At 36.2% G+C, this 22070-nt stretch overlaps 1 protein-coding gene across 1 annotated transcript in view; it reads right to left on the reverse strand.

Annotated features, from left to right (window-relative positions):
- Nucleotides 1–22070, reverse strand: part of l(3)72Dn (UTP4 small subunit processome component l(3)72Dn) — a 144918-nt gene that overhangs the window by 86984 nt on the left and 35864 nt on the right. Inside the window, exon 7 of the mRNA XM_090408484.1 lies at nt 14003–14204. Within this exon, the coding sequence (XP_090264610.1) occupies nt 14003–14204 (202 nt within the window). The remainder of the gene's footprint in view (nt 1–14002; nt 14205–22070) is intronic.

Here is a 22070-nt window from a genome sequence, read left to right on the forward strand (position 1 = left end):
CCTGGCTCCCACTGAAGAGACCTCAATAAAGGTCAAAACTAGTCTGGGTAGTGGCCCTCCCCTTAATGCATAACATTATACATATCCACAAGGAGATGTGTTTTGCATTATGGGAGATACTGAGATAGGAGTGATGTTAGCTTGCTCCACCTTTGCAACAAGTTGCCCGGTGTTGTACTACCTTACCCCAATCCTGAAGATACTTTCAGGCACAAACTTTGTTTGCTCACACTTGAATAAAGGATTAAACTAAATTTATTATACTTAAACTCATTCATGCTGGATACAGTAACTACTTAAACAGGTAAACTGTTCCAGCCACTGTGAGAGAAAAATCTAGCTCTCATCTCTTTTGTTAACTGCACACAAACGTAACTTACATGGATATCCCCATGTCCTCTGACCACCTGGCATATAATAAAAAAATTAAAAAATTAATCAGTTTTATAACCTATAACACCTGTCCAGAAGTTTACAGACCTTATCATCCCTCTTTCTCCTGTTTCCAGTGTCTGCAGTCCACACATACTTTCAATCTATTCTTGTAAACATTCCATAATCTCAATATAATCTTTGTTACTCTTCTTTGCACTCTTTCTGCAACTTCTATATTCACTTCAAAAGATGAGACTAAATGCACACAGTCCAGGTGCAGTTGTATCAAGGTCTTGTGAAGAGATAAAATGAATTCCTTAACCTTATGTGTCAATGCTCATTTCAACATCGCAATTATTCTCTACATTGTATTTGCCATATGACCCTTGAACTTCAAGTTTCCTATCCACCATAATCTCAAGTTCATTAGTCTCATCCATTTTTTGTAATATACTCTCACCAATGAAATATGCCATCACACCAAACAACATAACTTTAAACTTATTGACAACTATTATCATTCCTCCACTGTTCCAGCTTATAAAAATCATTCTGTAAATGCTGTATATCAGTAGCATTTCTGATTGCCTTGCCTCTTTGCATCTTCAGAAAACAACTGAAGATCTCCTGTCAGATTCTTCCCAATATCATTAATATATTGTTATTATGATGATTTTGGTAACCTCCATGGAGTCGGTAGATTTACTGTTGTGGTACCACTCAACTAGCAACCTATCTATGCTCAATATAATATATTATTATATTAGGCCTTGAAATCATTTACACTTCCTGCAGTCACAATGCACTCAAAGTGAAAGTTTTCAACTTCATAAAATAATAAATAAATAATAATAATAAAAATTGCATGCTTTGCTAAGATTCCATTCACATTCAGATAACTTTTATTACAGTATGTTGTTATAACTGTTCTATTTTATTATTATTGTTGTTAATCTCTTACTGCACCTAATTTATAAACTAAACTTTATTACAGGTATATATGTATAAGAAAAGCATATTATACAAGGGTTTGGTACTATCTGTAGGGTGTCTTGGAACGTATCCTCCTACTCCGTGGATGAGGGGGGGGGGGACTACTGTATTAGTTTTTTCCCTTTAAAAAAAAGTCACAAATATTATCACTTCTACCAGTTGTCATTTCTGAAATAAGCTATGTCTTAGGGATACCAAATAATCCTCTCTGCTCAAGGAAAAGGCTGAAAGCTTACATTACTCTGACTGCTATCGAGAAAGAAAAGAAAGCACACTTGTCTAGAATTTGCACTAAAGAGCCCCAAGCAGTAGTGAGGTATACATCAGCAATGTCTTGTTTTGCTTTCAATTGTTTGATTGATTAGTAGACATACACAGACCTAAACAGAAATGCTGATATTTCTTTGCAGGCTGATGCACTATTCATTTCGAAATAATTTCTTAATTTATAATAATAAGATTCAGTTTTATCACCAAAAAAATTACAAATTATCTGATACAATTACCTTTGAAGTCAGGAAAGTAAAGAAAGAACAATCTGAATTTTTTAAAAAGTGCATATATGTTATACGGGCAGTCAACTTTGAGGGGAGAAAGGAGTTACCTATTCAGATATTTCCAATTATAATTTATTTTCAAAAGTGTTCAGAAGATAATTGAAAATAAATATCACTTAGGGAATTTTTAGTGCAAAATAGTAAAAGTATAGCTACTTCAATAATGCCATGTATCTAAACTAGCAGTAAACTTATTGCTTTTCAAATGTGCAGTGATTTCTTCTTTGTACCTCAAGAAAATACCAAATAAGAAAAAAAATGTGGTACTTTTTGTTTTTCATTAGTGATTGTTTCAGAACCAAATGTTATTGACAATGTTCTTCCTTTCCTTTTTCACAAGAAAGTGCACCAGATTATTTTCTCACTATTTTTGCCAACTGAACATTGAAAATACTTATAAGAATGACATTGATATTGCCTTAGTTGCTGATACCCAGAGAGCTTAGCTAATACATAATTAGTTTCATAACTGTTTCAATTAGTAATGCACGGATTTTGAAAATTGTGTGTATATGTTGGGGGGGGGGGGACTTAGCTGCAAATGCTGTATATAGCATTATATATTATTATTGTACATGTCAGTTTGTTTTCTGTAAATCAAAACAATACAATTGCAGAAACCATAACCATTCTGTGAAGTGATTTATAACTAGATTTATAAATAAACAATGTCTGCACAGTTAGCCTAGTGGCTTTGTGCTTCACAACTATATGCCTGGGGAAGGAGTGTCCAAAGTTCGTTTCTGTTGGAGACATGTGGAGCTTAAGGATTTTCCTCAGCCATGGCCAAATTAGCTGGTCCTGGGCATGCACAGCAGGTTTTTCCACCAGGTTTATCTGGGGTTTTTCATCCCGCAAGAAGGCAAACTAGCCCGTGAACACACACGCACGGATCTACAGTCATAAATACTTAACCCCCCATGAGGGGGCTCAACTTGCCCCAATAGGGATGGGGAAGAAAAGGGAGGAAGCTCCATATGAATAAATAAACAAATACATAAACAATAAACCAAGGCGTAATTCAGAAGAAACAGTGAACTTTATAATAAATACCTTTGTGATTATTTTATGGAATAACTGTTTTCCTGAAAACACTTAACCTCAATAAAGATTTTTGCGAAAAAAAAAATATTGTACAGTCACCTAACCATATTCAAGCAATATTAACAAAAAAATACTGACATTTCTTTTATTAGGCTGATGTAAGATTTAAGGGCAATAATTGATAGCAATCATTTTCTGCCTGTGTGAATGGTTATTTTTTTATTTCATTTTTTTTACACTCTGATATAAAAAGAAAAACTGTATTTCAGAATGGAAATTTGCCTTATCTTATTTTTATCATTAACAATAAATTATAATTATAGGATAAAAGGACTAGAAATATAAAAGTATACTGTATACATTTAGTCTATTTAAAATTACAGCTACACTGTACACAGTGTGCCCGTTAAGTAACGAGACAATTATTATATTAAAACAAAGAGCTATATTGTCATATAGATTCAAAATAATCTCCCACCAACTCCACACAATATTTACATCTGTCATACAGGAAGGCACGGTGAAAGTCCTGAACAAGAACCTCCTTTCACTGTCTGGGGTCACACTGCACTGGATATCTTCAATGTCACTGAAGCACTCTCCCTTTCAAGGCACACTTCATTTTTGGGAAGAGGAAAAAGTCTGTGGGAGACTAATCTGGTGAATATGGGAGATGTCAGCTCACACAGATTGACTTTGAAGCCAGAAACTGCTTCACAGGCAGTGCACAGTACATGGATGAATTGTCGTGCAACAGAAAACAATTGTTGTTGTGGAACAGGTCTTTCCTGACACGTCGCATGCAGGCATATAGACGTTGCATTACTCCTAAATAATACTGACCATTCATTGTGGTGCCCTCAGGAACAAATTTGCACCAGTGCTGGACAATTCCAGCACTGTTGAAAAAAACAACGACCATTGTCTTGACATGTGATTTTTGCAACATAGCTTTCTTCTGCTGAGGAGAAGACATTCCATGCTATTCCATACTCTGGCATTTCGTTTCTGGATCAAACTGAAAACACGCTGGTGACAATTCTTTGCAACAGATCATGATCTTGATCAACTGCATGAATGAAATTTTAACAACATGCAACCCAGTGCTTTCTCTCTGTTCGTGTGTGTCAATGTGTGCAGCACAAATATTGAACAAATTTTCCTCTGTGCAAATCTCTTTCTAAAGATTAATCTAACTGTTTCCTTACTGATACCAAGCTATACAGCAAATAGCCTAGCAGTTATTCACTATCATGGCAACCATTTCCCTAGCTTTCACCCCCATTTTCATTTGGCCATACAGAAACTGGCCATCCACTCCCTCCTCTCTTTAAACATTGAAAACCAGCAGACCACCTGTGCACAGCTCACACAATCATCAGCCTAAACTTTTTTTTTTAGGTCTCGGTACAGTTCTGTAGCAGTTTTTCTTAATTTACAGTGGAATTTCATCATAGCTTTCGGCTCCATGATGTAACTTCTGACATGCTCCACTCATGCACTCTTAGTTCAATAGTTGCCAGATGAAAACTGCTGCATCATCTGATTCAAAGGTTTCACCTGTGATTACAAACACACTAGTGGTCAAATTATAAACACGTTTCTTACTTTTATTCAAAAGGCTGTCCTGTAAAAAACCAATCATTACTCACTCTCTAATACGCAACACAAATTTAAAATTACAGCTACACTGTGCATACTGTAAGGTGAACTAAGTATTTTGTGCTATTTAGTAGAACTGCCTGCTAAAAATTCAAAAATCAGCTGATAGACAAAAAAAAAAAAAAAAAGAGGAGACATGATAGAAGCATTCAAAAATCTTATAAAATCCCTTTAAGTCATTAAAGGGGTTTTATAGGATTGGCATTGAAGACTTTTTTTTTTCAGTATGTGGAAAGAAGGAAGAGAACAAGGGGACACGAGTAGAAGTTGTGTAAGAATGTAGTTAGAAATGGTGTTAGGACTTGATTTTTTTGTTTGGAGGGTAAAGGATAGGTGGAATGGGTTGCCAGAGATGATTGTGGATGCTTCATCAGTGAAAGAGTTTAAGGAGAAGAATGATAGGTATTGTGTGAATAAATGGATCTCCCATGACGAGACTTTTGACTCCATGGTGATATCTGAATAATAATAATTTTTTTCTCCCACCAGAATTCAGATTAGGGTCAGTGGTTAACCAAGACGTTATTCTCAGTCTAGCGGAGTATGTATATACCAATGTAGCTGTGATTCTCTGTACACACACACACATTCCTGAAGATGTTGAATTAAAATTAAGATAACATTCAACTTTTTGACCTTTATATGAAGGTCAAAATGTAGAATGTTATTTTCATTTTAATTAAAGTAAGTTCTTTAACACAGTACTGTGTCTCCATAATTATTTAATGAATATTTGAGCAAGTAAGCCACTTCAACTATCCGGGTATATTCTGAGTCAAAAAAAAAAAAAAAAAAAAGAAATAGATAATAAAATTCAAAAGTACAGTAGAACACTTAGAATAATTAATAAAGTCCACAGAAGTACAGAGGAGTACCAGAATAAAAGCATACAAGAACACTAGCAAGATCAATACTTACCTGTGAGAGCGAAGCTTGGATCATTAGAAAAGCAAATGCAGTTGAAATGATATTGATGAGGTAAAAATTGCAGGAAATACATTATTAGACCAGATGAAACACAAAGATCTAATGGAAAAAAACTAAATATGATACCTATAATATAATTTATCCAGCAATAAAGACAAAATGGTTACAGCATGTAAGCAGAATGGACAGGACAATGATATCTCAACAGGTTCTTCAGTACATTTTTTACAGGAAAGAAAGTGTCAGGAAGACCAGCCACAAGACGGCTTGAGACCATAACAGGCCAATATGCCTACTACTGGCAAGATGATGATGTTGATATTTGAGTCTTTACAAATAACAAACACAGAATAAAAACTGTTAATGGGAAGTTAGTAATAATGGAAACTTAACCACTACTGTCATGGTATCTTGTAGACCCCTTGATGGTACCTATCAGAATTTGAAGAATGAAAAATAGATAACTTACTTTTCATTAACTGTAATAAAGTTGTAAATGATCCCACAGAAGGTTCTACTAAAGTAGAAGTGGAGGAATTTTTTAATGCTTTAGAGAAAGCATCTGATACAATGAAAAAGGAAAAGTTGGTCCTTGTTGGGAATCTAAATAGCAGAGTAGGAAATGATTGTCAGACATACAAATATATTTTGGGAAAATTTGGAGAAAAGAGCAAAGCTAATAATAATGGCAAATATTTGTTGGATTTCTGTTCAGGACATGGACTGGTTATTACTAACACCATGTTCCAACATAAAAATGTGCACAAATTCACATGGAGAGAAGAGGCAAGGAATAAGAAAAGTCTCATTGACTATGTTATTGTTGATAGTGATATTTTCTCCATGGTGCAGGACACCAGAGTGTACAGAGGATTTGAAATTGGAAGTGATCACTATTTAGTCTTGAGCAGGAAAACTGAATTTCATATTGAAAAGAATAACATGTAAGAAAGTTTTAAAGCGAATAAAAGGTGAGCAGCTCTCAGATGTGAACTGTAGACCAAAATACACAAAGATTATTGAAGAAAAAATGAAAGAGTTTGAGAACAGGAACCAAACTTTAGAGATTCAGTGGCAAGCCTTGAAGAAAACCTTTATTGATTCAGCCAGAGAGGCATGTGGTGAGGTTGTCTGCAAGGATAGAAAAATCAGAACTCCATGGTGGACACAGGAAGTTAAAGAGGCAGTGAAGGAAAAGAAGAAAGCATATCAAAAGTTCCTGGCATATAAGTCAGCTTGGGCTCTTAGAGAATACAGAGACAAATGTAAGAAAGCTAAACACTGTGTAAAACTAGCTAAACAAAAGTCATGGGAGGATTTTGACAAGAACATAGAAAATAAATATCAAGAAGGTGGTAAGATATTCTGGAAGTTGTTGAAGAAGCTTAGAATGGAGGAAAGAGTACTGTAAAAGGAGTTAGAGATGATAAAGGTGACATTAAAACGGGAGAAAAAGATATTCTTGAAGTATGGAGTAATTACTTCGAAAAATTGCTAAATGAAACAAGCAGTGATAGCCCAGTGATAAAAAAACACTCAGCAGGCATACAGTCAGGAATACATATCCATACTTGAAGTAGAAAAAGCCATCATCATCATCATCAAATTCCTGCCATGTACCCTCAATGGGTGTACAGGATATGACAGTACTACATGAAAAAATTACATCATTACTAACTTCCTACCTACAATTTTCCTCCAAATCAGTCTGTTACTTGTCAAGACTCCAACATTATCAGATCTTATATTTCTATCATCTAAGGCACTTTGTACCGTATCAATCCACCTATATCTTGGTCTTCCTCTGGGTCGTTTTCCTGCCAACCTGGCAGAGAACACTTGTTTTGCTAATCTTTCCTCTCCCATTCTATTTAAGTGACCATACCATCTGAGATTAGCTCTGCTAACGCATTCCTGGATGCTGACAATGTCAAGTTCTTTCCTAATATCCTCATTTTTAATATGATATTGCCATTGATGCCATCTGTTTACGCCTCTAATCTTTCTCAGGACTCTCATATCTGTGGTCTCTAGTCTTTGGTCAAGTGTTTTACTTCTGACCCAGCTCTCAGATCCATAAGTTAAAATTGGTTTGAACACTGTCTTGTATACAGCTAATTTAGTGTTCCGACAAATTTCTTTCTTATTCCATATGAATTTATTCAATTGACTTCCCACGATACCAGCTTTGCTGATTCTGTTGTCTATTTCTATATTTAGTTTACCATCTTCAGTAAAAATTGTGCCTAAGTAGCTGAAATGTTTTACGTGTTCCACAGGTTCTCCATTCACAACACAGTTGATATTTTCAATGATTCTGCCTATTTTCATTGTCTTTGTCTTTTTATTGCTGACCTTCATACCATATCTATTACAACAGCTATTCAATTTTAATCAGAGAATCTTGCAGACTTGTAGCGGATTTATTTAGAAGTATAACATCATCCGCATAAAGCAAAGAGCTGACATTAACACATCCAATTTTGATATCAGGTTTAATACCACATTCCTTCATAATGTGATCCATATAGATAATGAATAACAGAGGGGATAATGTACATCCTTGTCTCACACCAGATTTAACATTAAACCATCTTCCTGTACTTCCTTCAATTCTAACTGCTGACTCACAACTCAAATAAAGACTAAGTATTGCTTGATATAATGCCCCATTGACACCATATAACTGCAGCGTATTGAATAGCTTCTCTCTTGACACCTTGTCATGTGCCTTTTCCAAATCGACAAAACTTAAATACAGATCTTTGTTATATTCCCATGCTTTCTCGACTATCTGTCGTAAAGTGAAGATCTGATCCTGACAGCCTCTATTTGGCCTGAATCCAGCTTGTTCTTCACCAAGCTTTTCTTCCACAATTCTTCTCACCCGTTTCTCAAGTATACTTGCATAGATCTTGCCAGGAACACTCAGTAGGGAAATACCTATGTAATTCTCACATTCAGTTTTATTTCCCTTTTTATATATGGGTACCATGAGAGCTCTACTCCAATCATCGGGAATTCATCCCTCTGTCCAGGCTTTCTGAACTATGCAGTGCAGCCACTGTAAGACTCTTATACCACCATACTTCAGCATTTCTGGTCGAATATCATCTACTCCTGCTGCCTTTCCACATTTCAAGCCTTTGATGGCTTTTTCGACTTCAAGTATGGATATATATTCCTGACTGCATGCCTGGTCAGTGTTTTTTATCACTGTGCTGTCATCACTGCTTGTGTCATTTAGCAGTTTTTCAAAGTAATTACTCCATACTTCAAGGATATCTTTTTCTCCTGTTTTCATTTCACCTTTATCATCTCAATTCCTTTTACAGCACTCTTTCCTCCATTCCTAAGTTTCTTCAACAACCTCCAGAATATTTTGCCACCTTCTTGATATTTATTTTCTATATTCTTGCCAAAGTCCTCCCATGACTTTTGTTTAGCTAGTTTTACACACTGTTTAGCTTTCTTACATTTGTCTCTGTATTCTGTAAGAGTAAAAGCTGACTTATTTGCCAGGAACTTTTGATATGCTTTCTTCTTTTCCTTCACTGCCTCTTTAACTTCCTGTGTCCACCAGGGAGTTCTGATTTTTTTATCCTTGCACACAACCTCACCACATGCCTCTCTGGCAGAATCAATCAATGTTTCCTTCAGAGTTTGCCACTGAATCTCCAAGGTTTGATTCCTGTTCTCAAACTCTTTCATTTTCTTTTCAATAATATTTCTGTATTTTAGTCTACAGTTCACATCTGAGAGCTGCTCAACTTTTATTCGCTTTAAAACTTTCTTACATGTTATTCTTTTCAATATGAAATTCAATTTTATCCTGCTCAAGACTAAATAGTGATCACTTCCAATTTCAAATCCTCTGTACACTCTGGTGTCCTGCACCAAGGAGAAAACATCACTATCAACAATAACATAGTCACTGAGACTTTTCTTATTCCTTGCCTCTTCTCTCCATGTGAATTTGTGCACATTTTTATGTTGGAACATGGTGTTAGTAATAACCAGTCCATGTCCTGAGCAGAAATCCAACAGATATTTGCCATTATTATTAGCTTTGCTCTTTTCTCCAAATTTTCGCAAAATATTTTTGTATGTCTCACGATCATTTCCTACTCTGCTATTTAGATCCCCAACAAGGACCAACTTTTCCTTTTTCATTGTGTCAGTTGCTTTTTCTAAAGCTTCAAAAAATTCCTCCACTTCTACCTTAGTAGAACCTTCTGTGGGACCATAGGCACAAATAAGTCTCATTGTCCAGTTCCCCATTCTCATATTTGCCCACATTACTCTACTTGAGACTGACTGCCATTCAAGAAGATTAGCCTCGTAGTTTGTGTTGAATACTATGGCTACTCCTTCTTTTCCTTGATTGTCATTGCCTGAATATAACATTTTGTATTTATTGCTCAGAAAGATCTCACCAGTTTTGGTCTTTTTTGTTTCAGTCACCCCTATTATGTCGATCTGGTACTTATCTAATTCCTCAGCTAGCTCCATTTCTTTGCCATTCAGGCTTCTTACGTTGATAGTACCGATCTTTAACTCTGGTGATGTAGAGTTGGGGTTTGTTTTCAGATTTGTTCCAGTAGCTGACTTTTCGCTGTTCGCCCTGGTTCCCTGGCGAAAACAACGGGGGCCTTGTTTAACCGGGCGACGCCCCAGCCGGCATGAAATTTTGTCATGTTGTACCATCATTTTTTATTTTGGTTTAACCAATAAGAATACAATTTGGTCGGCTAAATCCCAAATTGCCAGCCCATCCTCGTTCGTTCAGTATCAAAGTAGATACCCAACAGGGTGCACCACGAGAAGGTGAGGATTGGACATTAGGTCAGAAGCCCTGGTCGGTTCTCCGCATTCCTTTAAAGGCTATGTGGAGGTCTTCTCTCAGTTATACAGCTTTGACCCTTAAGCACCCCAAAAAAAAAGCCATCAAAGGCTTAAAATGTGTGAAAGGCAGCAGGAGTAGATGATATTCGACCAGAAATGCTGAAGTATGGTGGTATAAAAGTCTTCAGTGGCTGCACTGCATAGTTCAGAAGGCCTGGACAGAGGGATGAATTCCCGATGATTGGAGTAGAGCTCTCATAGTACCCATATACAGGGTGTTCCAAAATTCACTCAAGATTTAAATTTAGCGCCATTTGTACAGTAAAGTGTTGCCAACGAGAAAAAATAGACAGTGTGACAGCTGACAGTTCAGGGTTATTAAAAATGGAGCGCTAAACGAAAGAACAACGCATTTTCATTGTTGAGCAATATTTTAAAAATAATGAAGGTTTGGCAGCTACAGTTCGCAATTTTCGTACAAAATATGGTCGGAATAGTGATTTAACTTCATCAACTAATTAAAAAATTCAAGGAAACTGGATCAATTAGTGATCTTATACACTCTGGCCTTCCTTCAACAAGTCGTTCAACAGAAAACATCGAATCAGTTCGTGAGAGTGTTGCTGAGAGTCCAGGAACATCAATTCAGCACCGTGGTCTTGAATTGGGCATTTCAAGAAGTTCTCTACAGCGTATTCTCACGAAAGATTTGCATCTTTATGCTTACAAAGTTCAATTGACTCAAGAACTGAAGCCTACTGACCACACACAGTGAAGAGAGTTCATTGAATGGATTATGGAACAACAACAAGTGGATGCTCATTTTTCGAACAAAATCTTCTTCAGCAATGAGGCTCATTTTCATCTTGATGGCTTTGTTAATCGACAAAATTGTCGCATTTGGGGTTCAGAAAATCCACAAGTGATTGTTGAGAAACAAATGCATCCACAACGTGTCACTGTTTGGTGTGGATTTTGGGCTGGAGGCATCATCGGTCCATTCTTCTTCGAAAATGTGGCTGGTAAGGCAATAACAGTTAATGGTGCTCGCTATCGCGACATGATAATCCAGTTTTTTGTGCCTAAATTGCAAGATATGGATGTGGACGACATATGGTTTCAAAAAGACGGTGCCACATGCCATACAGCCCGAGAAACAATTCAATTACTGCATGAGTCATTTCCTGGTCGTGTAATTTCCCGTTTTGGTGATCAGAATTGGCCGCCCAGATCATGTGACTTAACGCTGTTGGACTTTTTTCTTCGGGGTTTTTTGAAGTCTAAGGTTTATGCCAACAAGCCCACGACCACCCACGCCCTTGAAGGAGGAAATTGAGCGCTCTATCAACGAAATTCAGCCACATTTATGTAAAATGGTCATGGAAAATTTCGACAAAAGGGTGCGTATGTGCCAGCAAAGCAGTGGAGACCATTTACCCGATATGCTATTCCAAGCATAACCCTATACTGTATACTTTATGAATCAATAAGAAATTACAATTTTTAATTAAAAACCTGTGTTTTCTATCAAAATTACTTCTTGCTTGAATTTTGGGACACCCTGTATAAAAAGATAAATAAAACTGAATGTGAGAATTACAGAGGTATTTCCCTACTGAGTGTTCCTGATAAGTATACTTGAGAAATGGTTGAGAAGAATTGTAGAGAGCTTGGTGAAGAATAAGCTGGATTCTGCCAAATAGAGGCTGTCAGGATCAGATCTTCACTTTACGAAAATAGTGGAGAAATCATGGGAATATAACAAATATCTCTATTTGAGTTTTGTAGATCTGGAAAAGGCATATGACAAGGTGCCAAGAAAGATGCTATTCAATACGCTACAGTTATATGGTATCAATGGGGCATTATATCAAGCAATACTTAGTCTTTATTTGAGTTGTAAGTCAGCAGTTAGAATTGAAGGAAGTACAGGAAGATGGTTTAATGTTAAATCTGGTGTGAGACAAGGATGTACATTATCCCCTCTGTTATTCATTATCTATAAGGATCACATTATCGAGGAAAGTGGTATTAAACATGATATCAAAATTGGAGATGTTAACGTCAGCTCTTTGCTTTATGCGGACAATGTTATATTTATCAATAAATCCAAATGCAAGTATACTTGAGAAACGGTTGAGAAGAATTGTGGAAGAAAAGCTTGGTGAAGAACAAGCTGGATTCAGGCCAAATAGAGGCTGTCAGGACCAGATCTTCACTTTATGACAAATAGTCGAGAAAGCATGGGAATATAACAAAGATCTGTATTTAAGTTTTGTCGATTTGGAAAAGGCATATGACAAGGTGCCAAGAGAGAAGCTATTCAATACGCTGCAGTTATATGGTGTCAATGGGGCATTATATCAAGCAATACTTTATTTGAGTTGTAAGTCAGCAGTTAGAACTGAAGGAAGTACAGGAAGATGGTTTAATGTTAAATCTGGTGTGAGACAAGGATGCACATTATCCCCTCTGTTATTCATTATCTATATGGATCACATTATGAAGGAATGTGGTATTAAACCTGATATCAAAATTGGAGATGTTAATGTCAGCTCTTTGCTTTATACGGATGATGTTATACTTGTAAATAAATCCACTACAAGTCTGCAAGATTCTCTGACTAAATTGAATAGCTGTTGTAATAGAAATGGTATGAAGGTCAGCAATAAAAAGACAAAGACAATGAAAATAGGCAGAATCATTGAAAATGTCAACTGTGTTGTGAATGGAGAACCTGTGGAACAAGTAAAACATTTCAGCTACTTAGGCACGATTTTTACTGAAGATGGTAAATTAAATATGGAAATAGACAACAGAATCAATAAAGCTGGTATAGTAGGAAGTCAACTGAATAAATTCATATGGAATAAGAGAGAAATTAGTCGTAACACTAAATTAGCTGTATACAAGACAGTGTTCAAACCAGTTTTAACTTATGGATCTGAGAGCTGGGTCAGAAGTAAAACACTTAACCAAAGACTAGAGACCGCAGTTATGAGAGTCCTGAGAAAGATTGGAGGCATGAACAGATGGCATCAATAGCAATATCATATTAAAAATGAGGATATTATGAAAGAACTTTACATTGTCAGCATCTAGGAATGCATTAGCAGAGCTAATCTCAGGTAGTATGGTCATTTAAACAGAATGGGCGAGGAAAGATTGGCAAAACAAGTGTTCTCTGCAGGGTTGGCAGGAAAACGACTCAGAGAATGACCAAGATATAGGTGGTTTGATAGGGTACAAAGTGCCTTAGATGACAGAAATATAAGATCTGATAATATTGGAGTCTTGAAAAGAACAGACTGATCTGGAGGAAAATTGTAGATAGGAAGTTAGTAATGATGTAAATTTTTCATGTAGTACTATCATATCCTGTACACCCCTTGAGGGTATGTGGTAGAAATTTGATGATGATGATGTTCTGAAACAAGGCAAATGTTACAGATACTGAGTAAATCATTTTTGAAACATCTAAGGAAGCTCAAGTAGTGAATTTCCATGCATTTCAACTTCATAGTAAAATGAAATTTCTTTGCTTCTTTTAGATTATCCTGATATTCATTAAAAAAGGAGATTATGCTTCCAACACTCACCTGATGGTGCAATAAAAGTATGCAGTAAGGATGGATTTAACATATCGGTTTTTAATAGCTGCAGTGATCCATCCTGAGCCGCTATAAGAAGATGTTGACCAGATGCTGTAAATGCCAAACAATGAGCTGGTTTGCATTCTTCTGGAATATAATGAATTTTCTTAATATGTGGCTTTGAAGATACGTTGACTTCCTCTTCACCCTAAGTTAAAAACATATATTAATAATAACAATAGCATATGTAAAAATGATCATTTATATATATAAAAACTCTCTCTATAATATTTTATGTAACATAAGACATGTTACATGCTACATACATGATTAATATACTGATTTTCCCTTAGATGTTAATAGAACAATTATTAATTAGAATAAAAATTTATGTTCTATATTTTAGTATAATTATTATTCCACCCAGGGCAGGTTTGGTTAAAACTACTGCTGAATAATTCAGGCTATAAGGTCAGTAAAGTAAGTCTTATCTGTGTATATTCTTTAGTCAGTTTGCTGCTTTGCAGGAATAAAAAAATACAAGTTTACAATTTTTTTTTTTTCAAAAAAAAAACTCCTAAGTGCTTCAAAGTAACACCAGCTAACAAGTATAGAACTTCCACTTGAATACAAATTTTCTTTATATCCCTGATTGCCAGTCACCAATCTGCAGTGGCCCAGTGTGGTGAATTATAGCCCAATCTTTCAAGATGAATCATACAGGAATAAAACCGCCCATATGCCCTGGAGGCCAGATTGCTGTTACCTATGACAGCAGGCAGTTAAACATGAAGGCTAAGAGTACTAAGAATCCTAGGGTAACCAGATCAATCTGCCATTGGAGACCTTGGAGCTTTAAACTGTAGGACTTTGAACAGTGAAACATTGCTAAATGAATTAACTGAGGAGCTGAAATGACTAAAATGGGACATTCTTGAACTGTGCGAAGTTAAACGTAATGGTGAAGAAATTCTTCAATTAGAAAATGGAGATATACTGTACTATGGGGAAAGAATCAGTGGAGTTTGATTCATGATTAGCAAAAAATTGAAGAACATAACAGAATTTTTATCAGAATATCTGATCGAATAGCAAGTATTGTTATCCAGATCTCATAAAAGATATACTCAGAGGGTCATTGATGTCTGCACACCAACAATAAGTCATACTGATAGTAAATATTTGTGTGATACCTAAAGCATTACAAAACCAGCAAGTGGAGGAGCCATATGACAGGAGCATCAAATCAACACACACCAATGCAACAATTCACTTCAATGGAAACATGTCTACTATGGAAGTACAGAGAGGCATAAGACAAGGTGACACAATATTTCCAAAGCCATTCACAATGTGTCTAGAAGAAATATTCAAACTTTTTGATTGTGAAGAAAACAGGCTGAAGATAAGTGGAAGATATTTAAGTGATTTACTTTGCAGATGACAGTTATATTTACTCCAACTGCACATGAATTGCAGACTCTTATCCATGAACTCGAAATTGCTAGCAAAACTGATGGCTTAAAGATAAACCTAAAGAAACTCCATGTTAAATAGAAGCATACAGAAATATAGCCAAAAATAATAAAAATCAATAATGATGAAATCGAACAAGTGGATCATTAGATATACTTAGGACAATGGTATCGATGGATCAAAATATCATGGAGGAAAAATTAAAAGATGTATGATGCTTGGATGGAAAGCATTTGAAAAAATTACCATTATGCCTGAAAAGGAAAGTATTTTCTTTTCAACATGGCTGTGAAACATACTAAATACAAAGGAAATTCAAAAATTAAGAGCACAATTTAGTATGGAAAGAAGTAGGTTTAGTATTATAATACTGGATCACAAAAGGAAGACATGGATAAGAAATCAAACCAAAATCTCTGACAGAAAAACAGGGAACATCTGAAATGGAAATGGACAGGACATGTTGCTTGAAGACAAGATGAACAAAGGACAAAAGAAGTACTGGACTGGATTCCACAAGAGAAAAACAATCACACTAACCAAATGACAATGGATTGATAATAGAGCAACATGGGAAGAAAACCAATGGACAATTTTGGAGTCATCTTGGAAAGACATTCATTCAGCAGCGGATTGACAATGGCTGATGATGATTCCTGATGGCTTTGAAAACATGTCTTTCAAATGAAGGTTCTCGTTCATTTGAAAGAGGTTTTCAAATGAATTACTGGCATTCTCATGATTGCACTTTGGAAGTGCCCATCATCAGGAAATAGCACAATATACAACAAAAAAATACTAATCATAAGCTGGCTGCAAACTTATTTTTCTCTCTGAAGTATTATAATGCACACTCTAAGCATTTAAGGAGACATGGACTGTTTTAGCAAACAATGTAGTGAGTAAATCTATCTCCTGAATCTTTGGAAAGGTTGTTCTACCAGCATTTATTTTCATTTGGAGTATTGTTTTATGGTAAAGCTGATTGATGGATTATTCTTTTTTGTCTTTGAATCTGCTATTTTTTAGTAATGTATCAAAGATAATCAACCCCCACCCCCACCCCAGATATTGCCACCAGTTTCTAAGGTTTCAGTTCTCAGTTTTACTCTTTTTATTTTCCCACAGCAATATTGGCATATTTGAGCCTAAAGTATACATCTGAGAACTGTTTAACTTTGATTCTTTACAAACTCCATTACATTTTCCATGTGGTTGGAGGACATCATGTTGGAGGTTTAATCAAATATTTACCGCACTAGGAAAGGATTAAAAACTAATTTTAATGCTTCCAATATTTCGTCCGTCACTGAGACATCTTCAGGGATTACAAATAACTCTTATAACACACACGCACGCACGCACGCACACACACACACACACACACACACACACACACACACACACACACACACACACACACACAAAGACGACAACACAATACTAAATGAAACACATCACTCTAAAGTTCTATCTAGGTGGTGGGTATTTGTACCCTCTATGGGCATTTGTAGGTGGCCTAGGATGTACGTGAGACCTCTGACAATTAGTTTCCCAAATTTTGGGAAGTTTTATGTATCCATATTTATTTAAAATTTCTGAGTGCTGCTGGACATTCTAAAAACAGCCTTTCCTTTTTTAAATTTACTATGGTGGAGCATGGTGGTTTTCTTCCAGGAGAACCTGTGGGTTGTATCCAATACATTTTCTTTTTAATGGAATTGTCTTTTTATCCTATTTTGATACCAGGTATTCTATTTCAATACTAGGTAGTGGTCACTTCCTATTTCAAATCCCTCAAACACTTGTATTGTGGACCAGCTTGAAGATATCACATAATGACATACTCTTAGACTTCTTTTTGTGTGTTCTCTTCATGTGAATATTTACTAAAATAAAGAGCCAAAAGGCTTCATTTCAGCGATGCAAAATTATATTCCTTAGTACTGAATGAGAGTTTTTGTTCTCTTAAGGTTTCTGCCTGGTCTCTGAGGAGAACCAACCAGTTCGAAACAGCTGTCAGGCCAGTGAAACCTTATCAGGACCAATAGAAGGCAAATATACGTATGCTTGGGCAAGCAATCATGTCTCCTATAAGGAGACATGACCACTTCTCCGTGCTAGGGCAACTCGTAAATGCAGGCGAATGTATTCCCATAAGCAATTCATATGAAACTTTCATAGTTTCTGCATTCGGCTTTGAAATAATGCTGGATTTAATATCCGCTTGATTTATATAATTTTGCATCGCCAAAATGAAGCCTTTTGGCTCTTTATTTTAGTAAATACTTTATGCACTGACTGAGAGTTCACTTACAAAAATACACCTCTCCACCACTGAGTTCCTTAGTACTGAATGAGAATTTTTGCTTTCTTAAGGTTTTCTGCCTAGTCTCTGAGGAGAACCAACCAGTTTGAAACAGCTGTCAGGCCAGTGAAATCTTATCAAAATGGACCAATAGAAAGCGAATATGTGGATGCTTGGGCAAGCAATCATGTCTCCTATAAGGTCTGCGCTAGGGCAACTTGCAAATGCCGACGAGTGTATTTACATAAGCTCTCTGGTCAAATTTCGTACGAAACTTTCATAGCTTCTGCATTTGGTTTTGAAATAATGCTGGATTTAACATCCACTTGATTTATATAATTCACATGAATATTTATTTAAAATTTTTTTTTTAATTTTTCAGTTACAGTACCCTAACACTAGGACAATAACAAACACCCATTAATGGCATGCACACAGTGTACATACCATTGATGTATACTTTACAATTACATGTGGAAGCCTAACTAATGCCTTCCTAGGTACCCTGTTCATCATTCACTGATGCATCATCCATGCAACTAACGTTTTCCTTGAAGGGCTCAGAGAGAAAGTATTTTCATGTTTGTGTACTAATACCTAACGCCTGTGCATACTTATAGGACTTTACACGCCATAAGTCTATATTTGAGATGGTTATAGCAAAAAAAGCTAGAAGTGAGCCATATTCTTCTAAACAATGTCTTTTAATGCCTGAATTAGAAGCATAATTTATCTTATCTTCATTTGCCCAATCTAGGTCTCTGTTTGATCCACAGACTTGTATATCCAGAACAACAACAACACTACTGTCTCTTGATGCCAAAAGATCAAGCTTCCTTATGCCTACATTACTTCTAATATTAGACTTCTTTCAATACCCATCCTTTATGTTCTAGTTGGTTATTTACAGTAGTACATATTGCATCATGTCTTTTAACTCTAATATTATGGGTTCTAAAGGTAGCTATGGTAAAGAGTGAAGATGAATGTTGGAGTTTTTTTAATCTTAGATATTATAAATGACAAACCATCCATCTCAATGCAGAAATTCCTAATCCACCAGATTTAACAGCAGCATGAAAATAAGCAACTGGGACATATGTGAAAATCTAAGCTAAGATCTAACTGCTTGATGTACTTATTTTTCTGCTCTACTCATGATGGTCAAAGTTGGTTTTCCTAATGCTTAAGAATGGAATGATTTAAGTAACACAAATTGATTTAATAATGCAATTCAGCACTGAGGCTTCGACAGAATTTTAGAAAGCTTATTCAGAAATACTGACAGTCAACTCAACCAAGGTCATCATCAAGTAGCTGAAAATATTAATCCCAAGTATTGCCTATCATGATCTGATGGTATTAGGGTGATGGCAAAAGATTAGTCTCCATTAATACAAGACCGCCAGAAGTAAAATGCTGAGCAGCATGGTCTAACAACTCCTGAAGACCCACAAGTATCAAATCATTTGCAAAACCATCACATTTATTTCACATTCATGCAAAAATAGTAATAGATAATAGTAATAAAAATTAGAATGTTGGCAAAAAAAAAAAAGGAATGGTGATATGGTGATCAAAATTTGCACTTGACAATGAAGTCATTACTTTGAGCTTACTCGGTGCGAAAATTAAAGATGGTTGAATGCAATCGAGAAACAAAAAAGTAAAAAGAGATGGCAGTGTTTGTAGAAACAAATGATTTTAATAGTGATAAATGGAGTGGGAGAGAAAGAGAAGATATGAAAGGATTGCTGGAAGAAGTGAAAAAGAAGAATGAGAAAGTGAAAAGAGTCTGAAGCCATCATCAACAAATTCCTGATATGTACCCTCAGGGGTGTGCAGAATAATTATGACAATTCATAATTTCAGACTCCAATCTTATCAGATCTTATATTTCTATCTTCTAAGCCACTTTATACTACGTCAATCCACCGATATCTTCGTCTTCCTCTGCATCTTTTTCCTGCCAGTCTAGCAGAGCACACTTGTATTATTAACCTTTCCTCTCCCACTCTTTTCCAGTATATTATTTTTCTCTGTTCACCCTGCTTCCCTCCCAAAACAACAGGGATCTTGTTTAACCTTGCAATGCCGGATTAAACAACTTGATCCTCTGTTTGGATGAGCAAACAGAGAAAACAATAGATCTGAATGGGGAGATTTTCAACTAAAGAAGGTCAAAGTGAGGTGATTCAAGGTTGGGTGCTCTCTGACATATGTCAAAGTGGATATATATAGATACCAGCCACCAATGGATCCAAAGGAGTCACAGAGTGTGTAATTGGGAAAATCTGTGATGAGTAGTGATTTTGTGGAAGGTGGTGGGGGGTTTCTGCCAAGAACAGTAGGTGGGGGGGTTTGGTAGACGGGAGATAGTAGTGGACACTATTAAGGATGAAGTTGACGTCACATATGTTGGTGAGGTGTAGGATCTGTGGAGCATATGTTTCAGTTGTACACTTTTCCTATGCAATGCCCACATACTGGTTTCCACAGTGACTAATAGCATCAACTACAACAAGCAGTGCTTAAGGGTCAAAGCTGTATAACTGAGGGGAGACCTCCACATAGCCTTTAAAGGAATGCGGAGAACCGACCAGGGCTTCTGACCTAATGTCCAATCCTCACCTTCTCGTGGTGCACCCTGTTGGGTATCTACTTTGATACTGAACGAACGAGGATGGGCTGGCAATTTGGGATTTAGCCAACCAAATTGTATTCTTATTGGTTAAACCAAAATAAAAAAATGATGGTACAACATGACAAAATTTCATGCCGGCTGGGGCGTCGCCCGGTTAAACAAGGCCCCCGTTGTTTTCGCCAGGGAACCAGGGCGAACAGCGAAAAGTCAGCTACTGGAACAAATCTGAAAACAAACCCCAACTCAACATTACCAGAGTTAAAGATCGGTACTATCAACGTAAGAAGCCTGAATGGCAAAGAAATGGAGTTAGCTGAGGAATTAGATAAGTACCAGATCGACATAATAGGGGTGACTGAAACAAAAAAGATCAAAACTGGTGAGATCTTTCTGAGCAATAAATACAAAATGTTATATTCAGGCAATGACAATCAAGGAAAAGAAGGAGTGGCCATTGTATTCAACACAAAATACGAGGCTAATCTTCTTGAATGGCAGTCAGTCTCAAGTAGAGTAATGTGGGCAAATATGAGAATGGGGAACTGGACAATGAGACTTATTTGTGCCTATGGTCCCACAGAAGGTTCTACTAAGGTAGAAGTGGAGGAATTTTTTGAGGCTTTAGAAAAAGCAACTGACACAATGAAAAAGGAAAAGTTGGTCCTTGTTGGGGATCTAAATAGTACAGTAGGAAATGATTGTGAGACATACAAAAATATTTTGGGAAAATTTGGAGAAAAGAGCAAAGCTAATAATAATGGCAAATATCTGTTGGATTTCTGCTCAGGACATGGACTGGTTATTACTAACACCATGTTCCAACATAAAAACGTGCACAAATTCACATGGAGAGAAGAGGCTAGGAATAAGAAAAGTCTCATTGACTATGTTATTGTTGATAGTGATGTTTTCTCCCTGGTGCAGGACACCAGAGTGTACAGAGGATTTGAAATTGGAAGTGATCACTATTTAGTCTTGAGCAGGATAAAATTGAATTTCATATTGAAAAGAATAACATGTAAGAAAGTTTTAAAGCGAATAAAAGTTGAGCAGCTCTCAGATGTGAACTGTAGACTAAAATACAGAAATATTATTGAAAAGAAAATGAAAGAGTTTGAGAACAGGAATCAAACCTTGGAGATTCAGTGGCAAACTCTGAAGGAAACATTGATTGATTCTGCCAGAGAGGCATGTGGTGAGGTTGTGTGCAAGGATAAAAAAATCAGAACTCCCTGGTGGACACAGGAAGTTAAAGAGGCAGTGAAGGAAAAGAAGAAAGCATATCAAAAGTTCCTGGCAAATAAGTCAGCTTTTACTCTTACAGAATACAGAGACAAATGTAAAAAAGCTAAACAGTGTGTAAAACTAGCTAAACAAAAGTCATGGGAGGACTTTGGCAAGAATATAGAAAATAAATATCAAGAAGGTGGCAAAATATTCTGGAGGTTGTTGAAGAAGCTTAGGAATGGAGGAAAGAGTGCTGTAAAAGGAATTAGAGATGATAAAGGTGAAATGAAAACAGGAGAAAAAGATATCCTTGAAGTATGGAGTAATTACTTTGAAAAACTGCTAAATGAAACAAGCAGTGATGAAAGCACAGTGATAAAAAACACTGACCAGGCATGCAGTCAGGAATACATATCCAT

This window comes from Typopeltis vanoorti, chromosome 18 (assembly GCF_054136105.1).
Source record: "Typopeltis vanoorti isolate ZY-2024b chromosome 18, IOZ_Tvanoo_1.0, whole genome shotgun sequence".
NCBI lineage: Eukaryota > Metazoa > Arthropoda > Arachnida > Uropygi > Thelyphonidae > Typopeltis > Typopeltis vanoorti.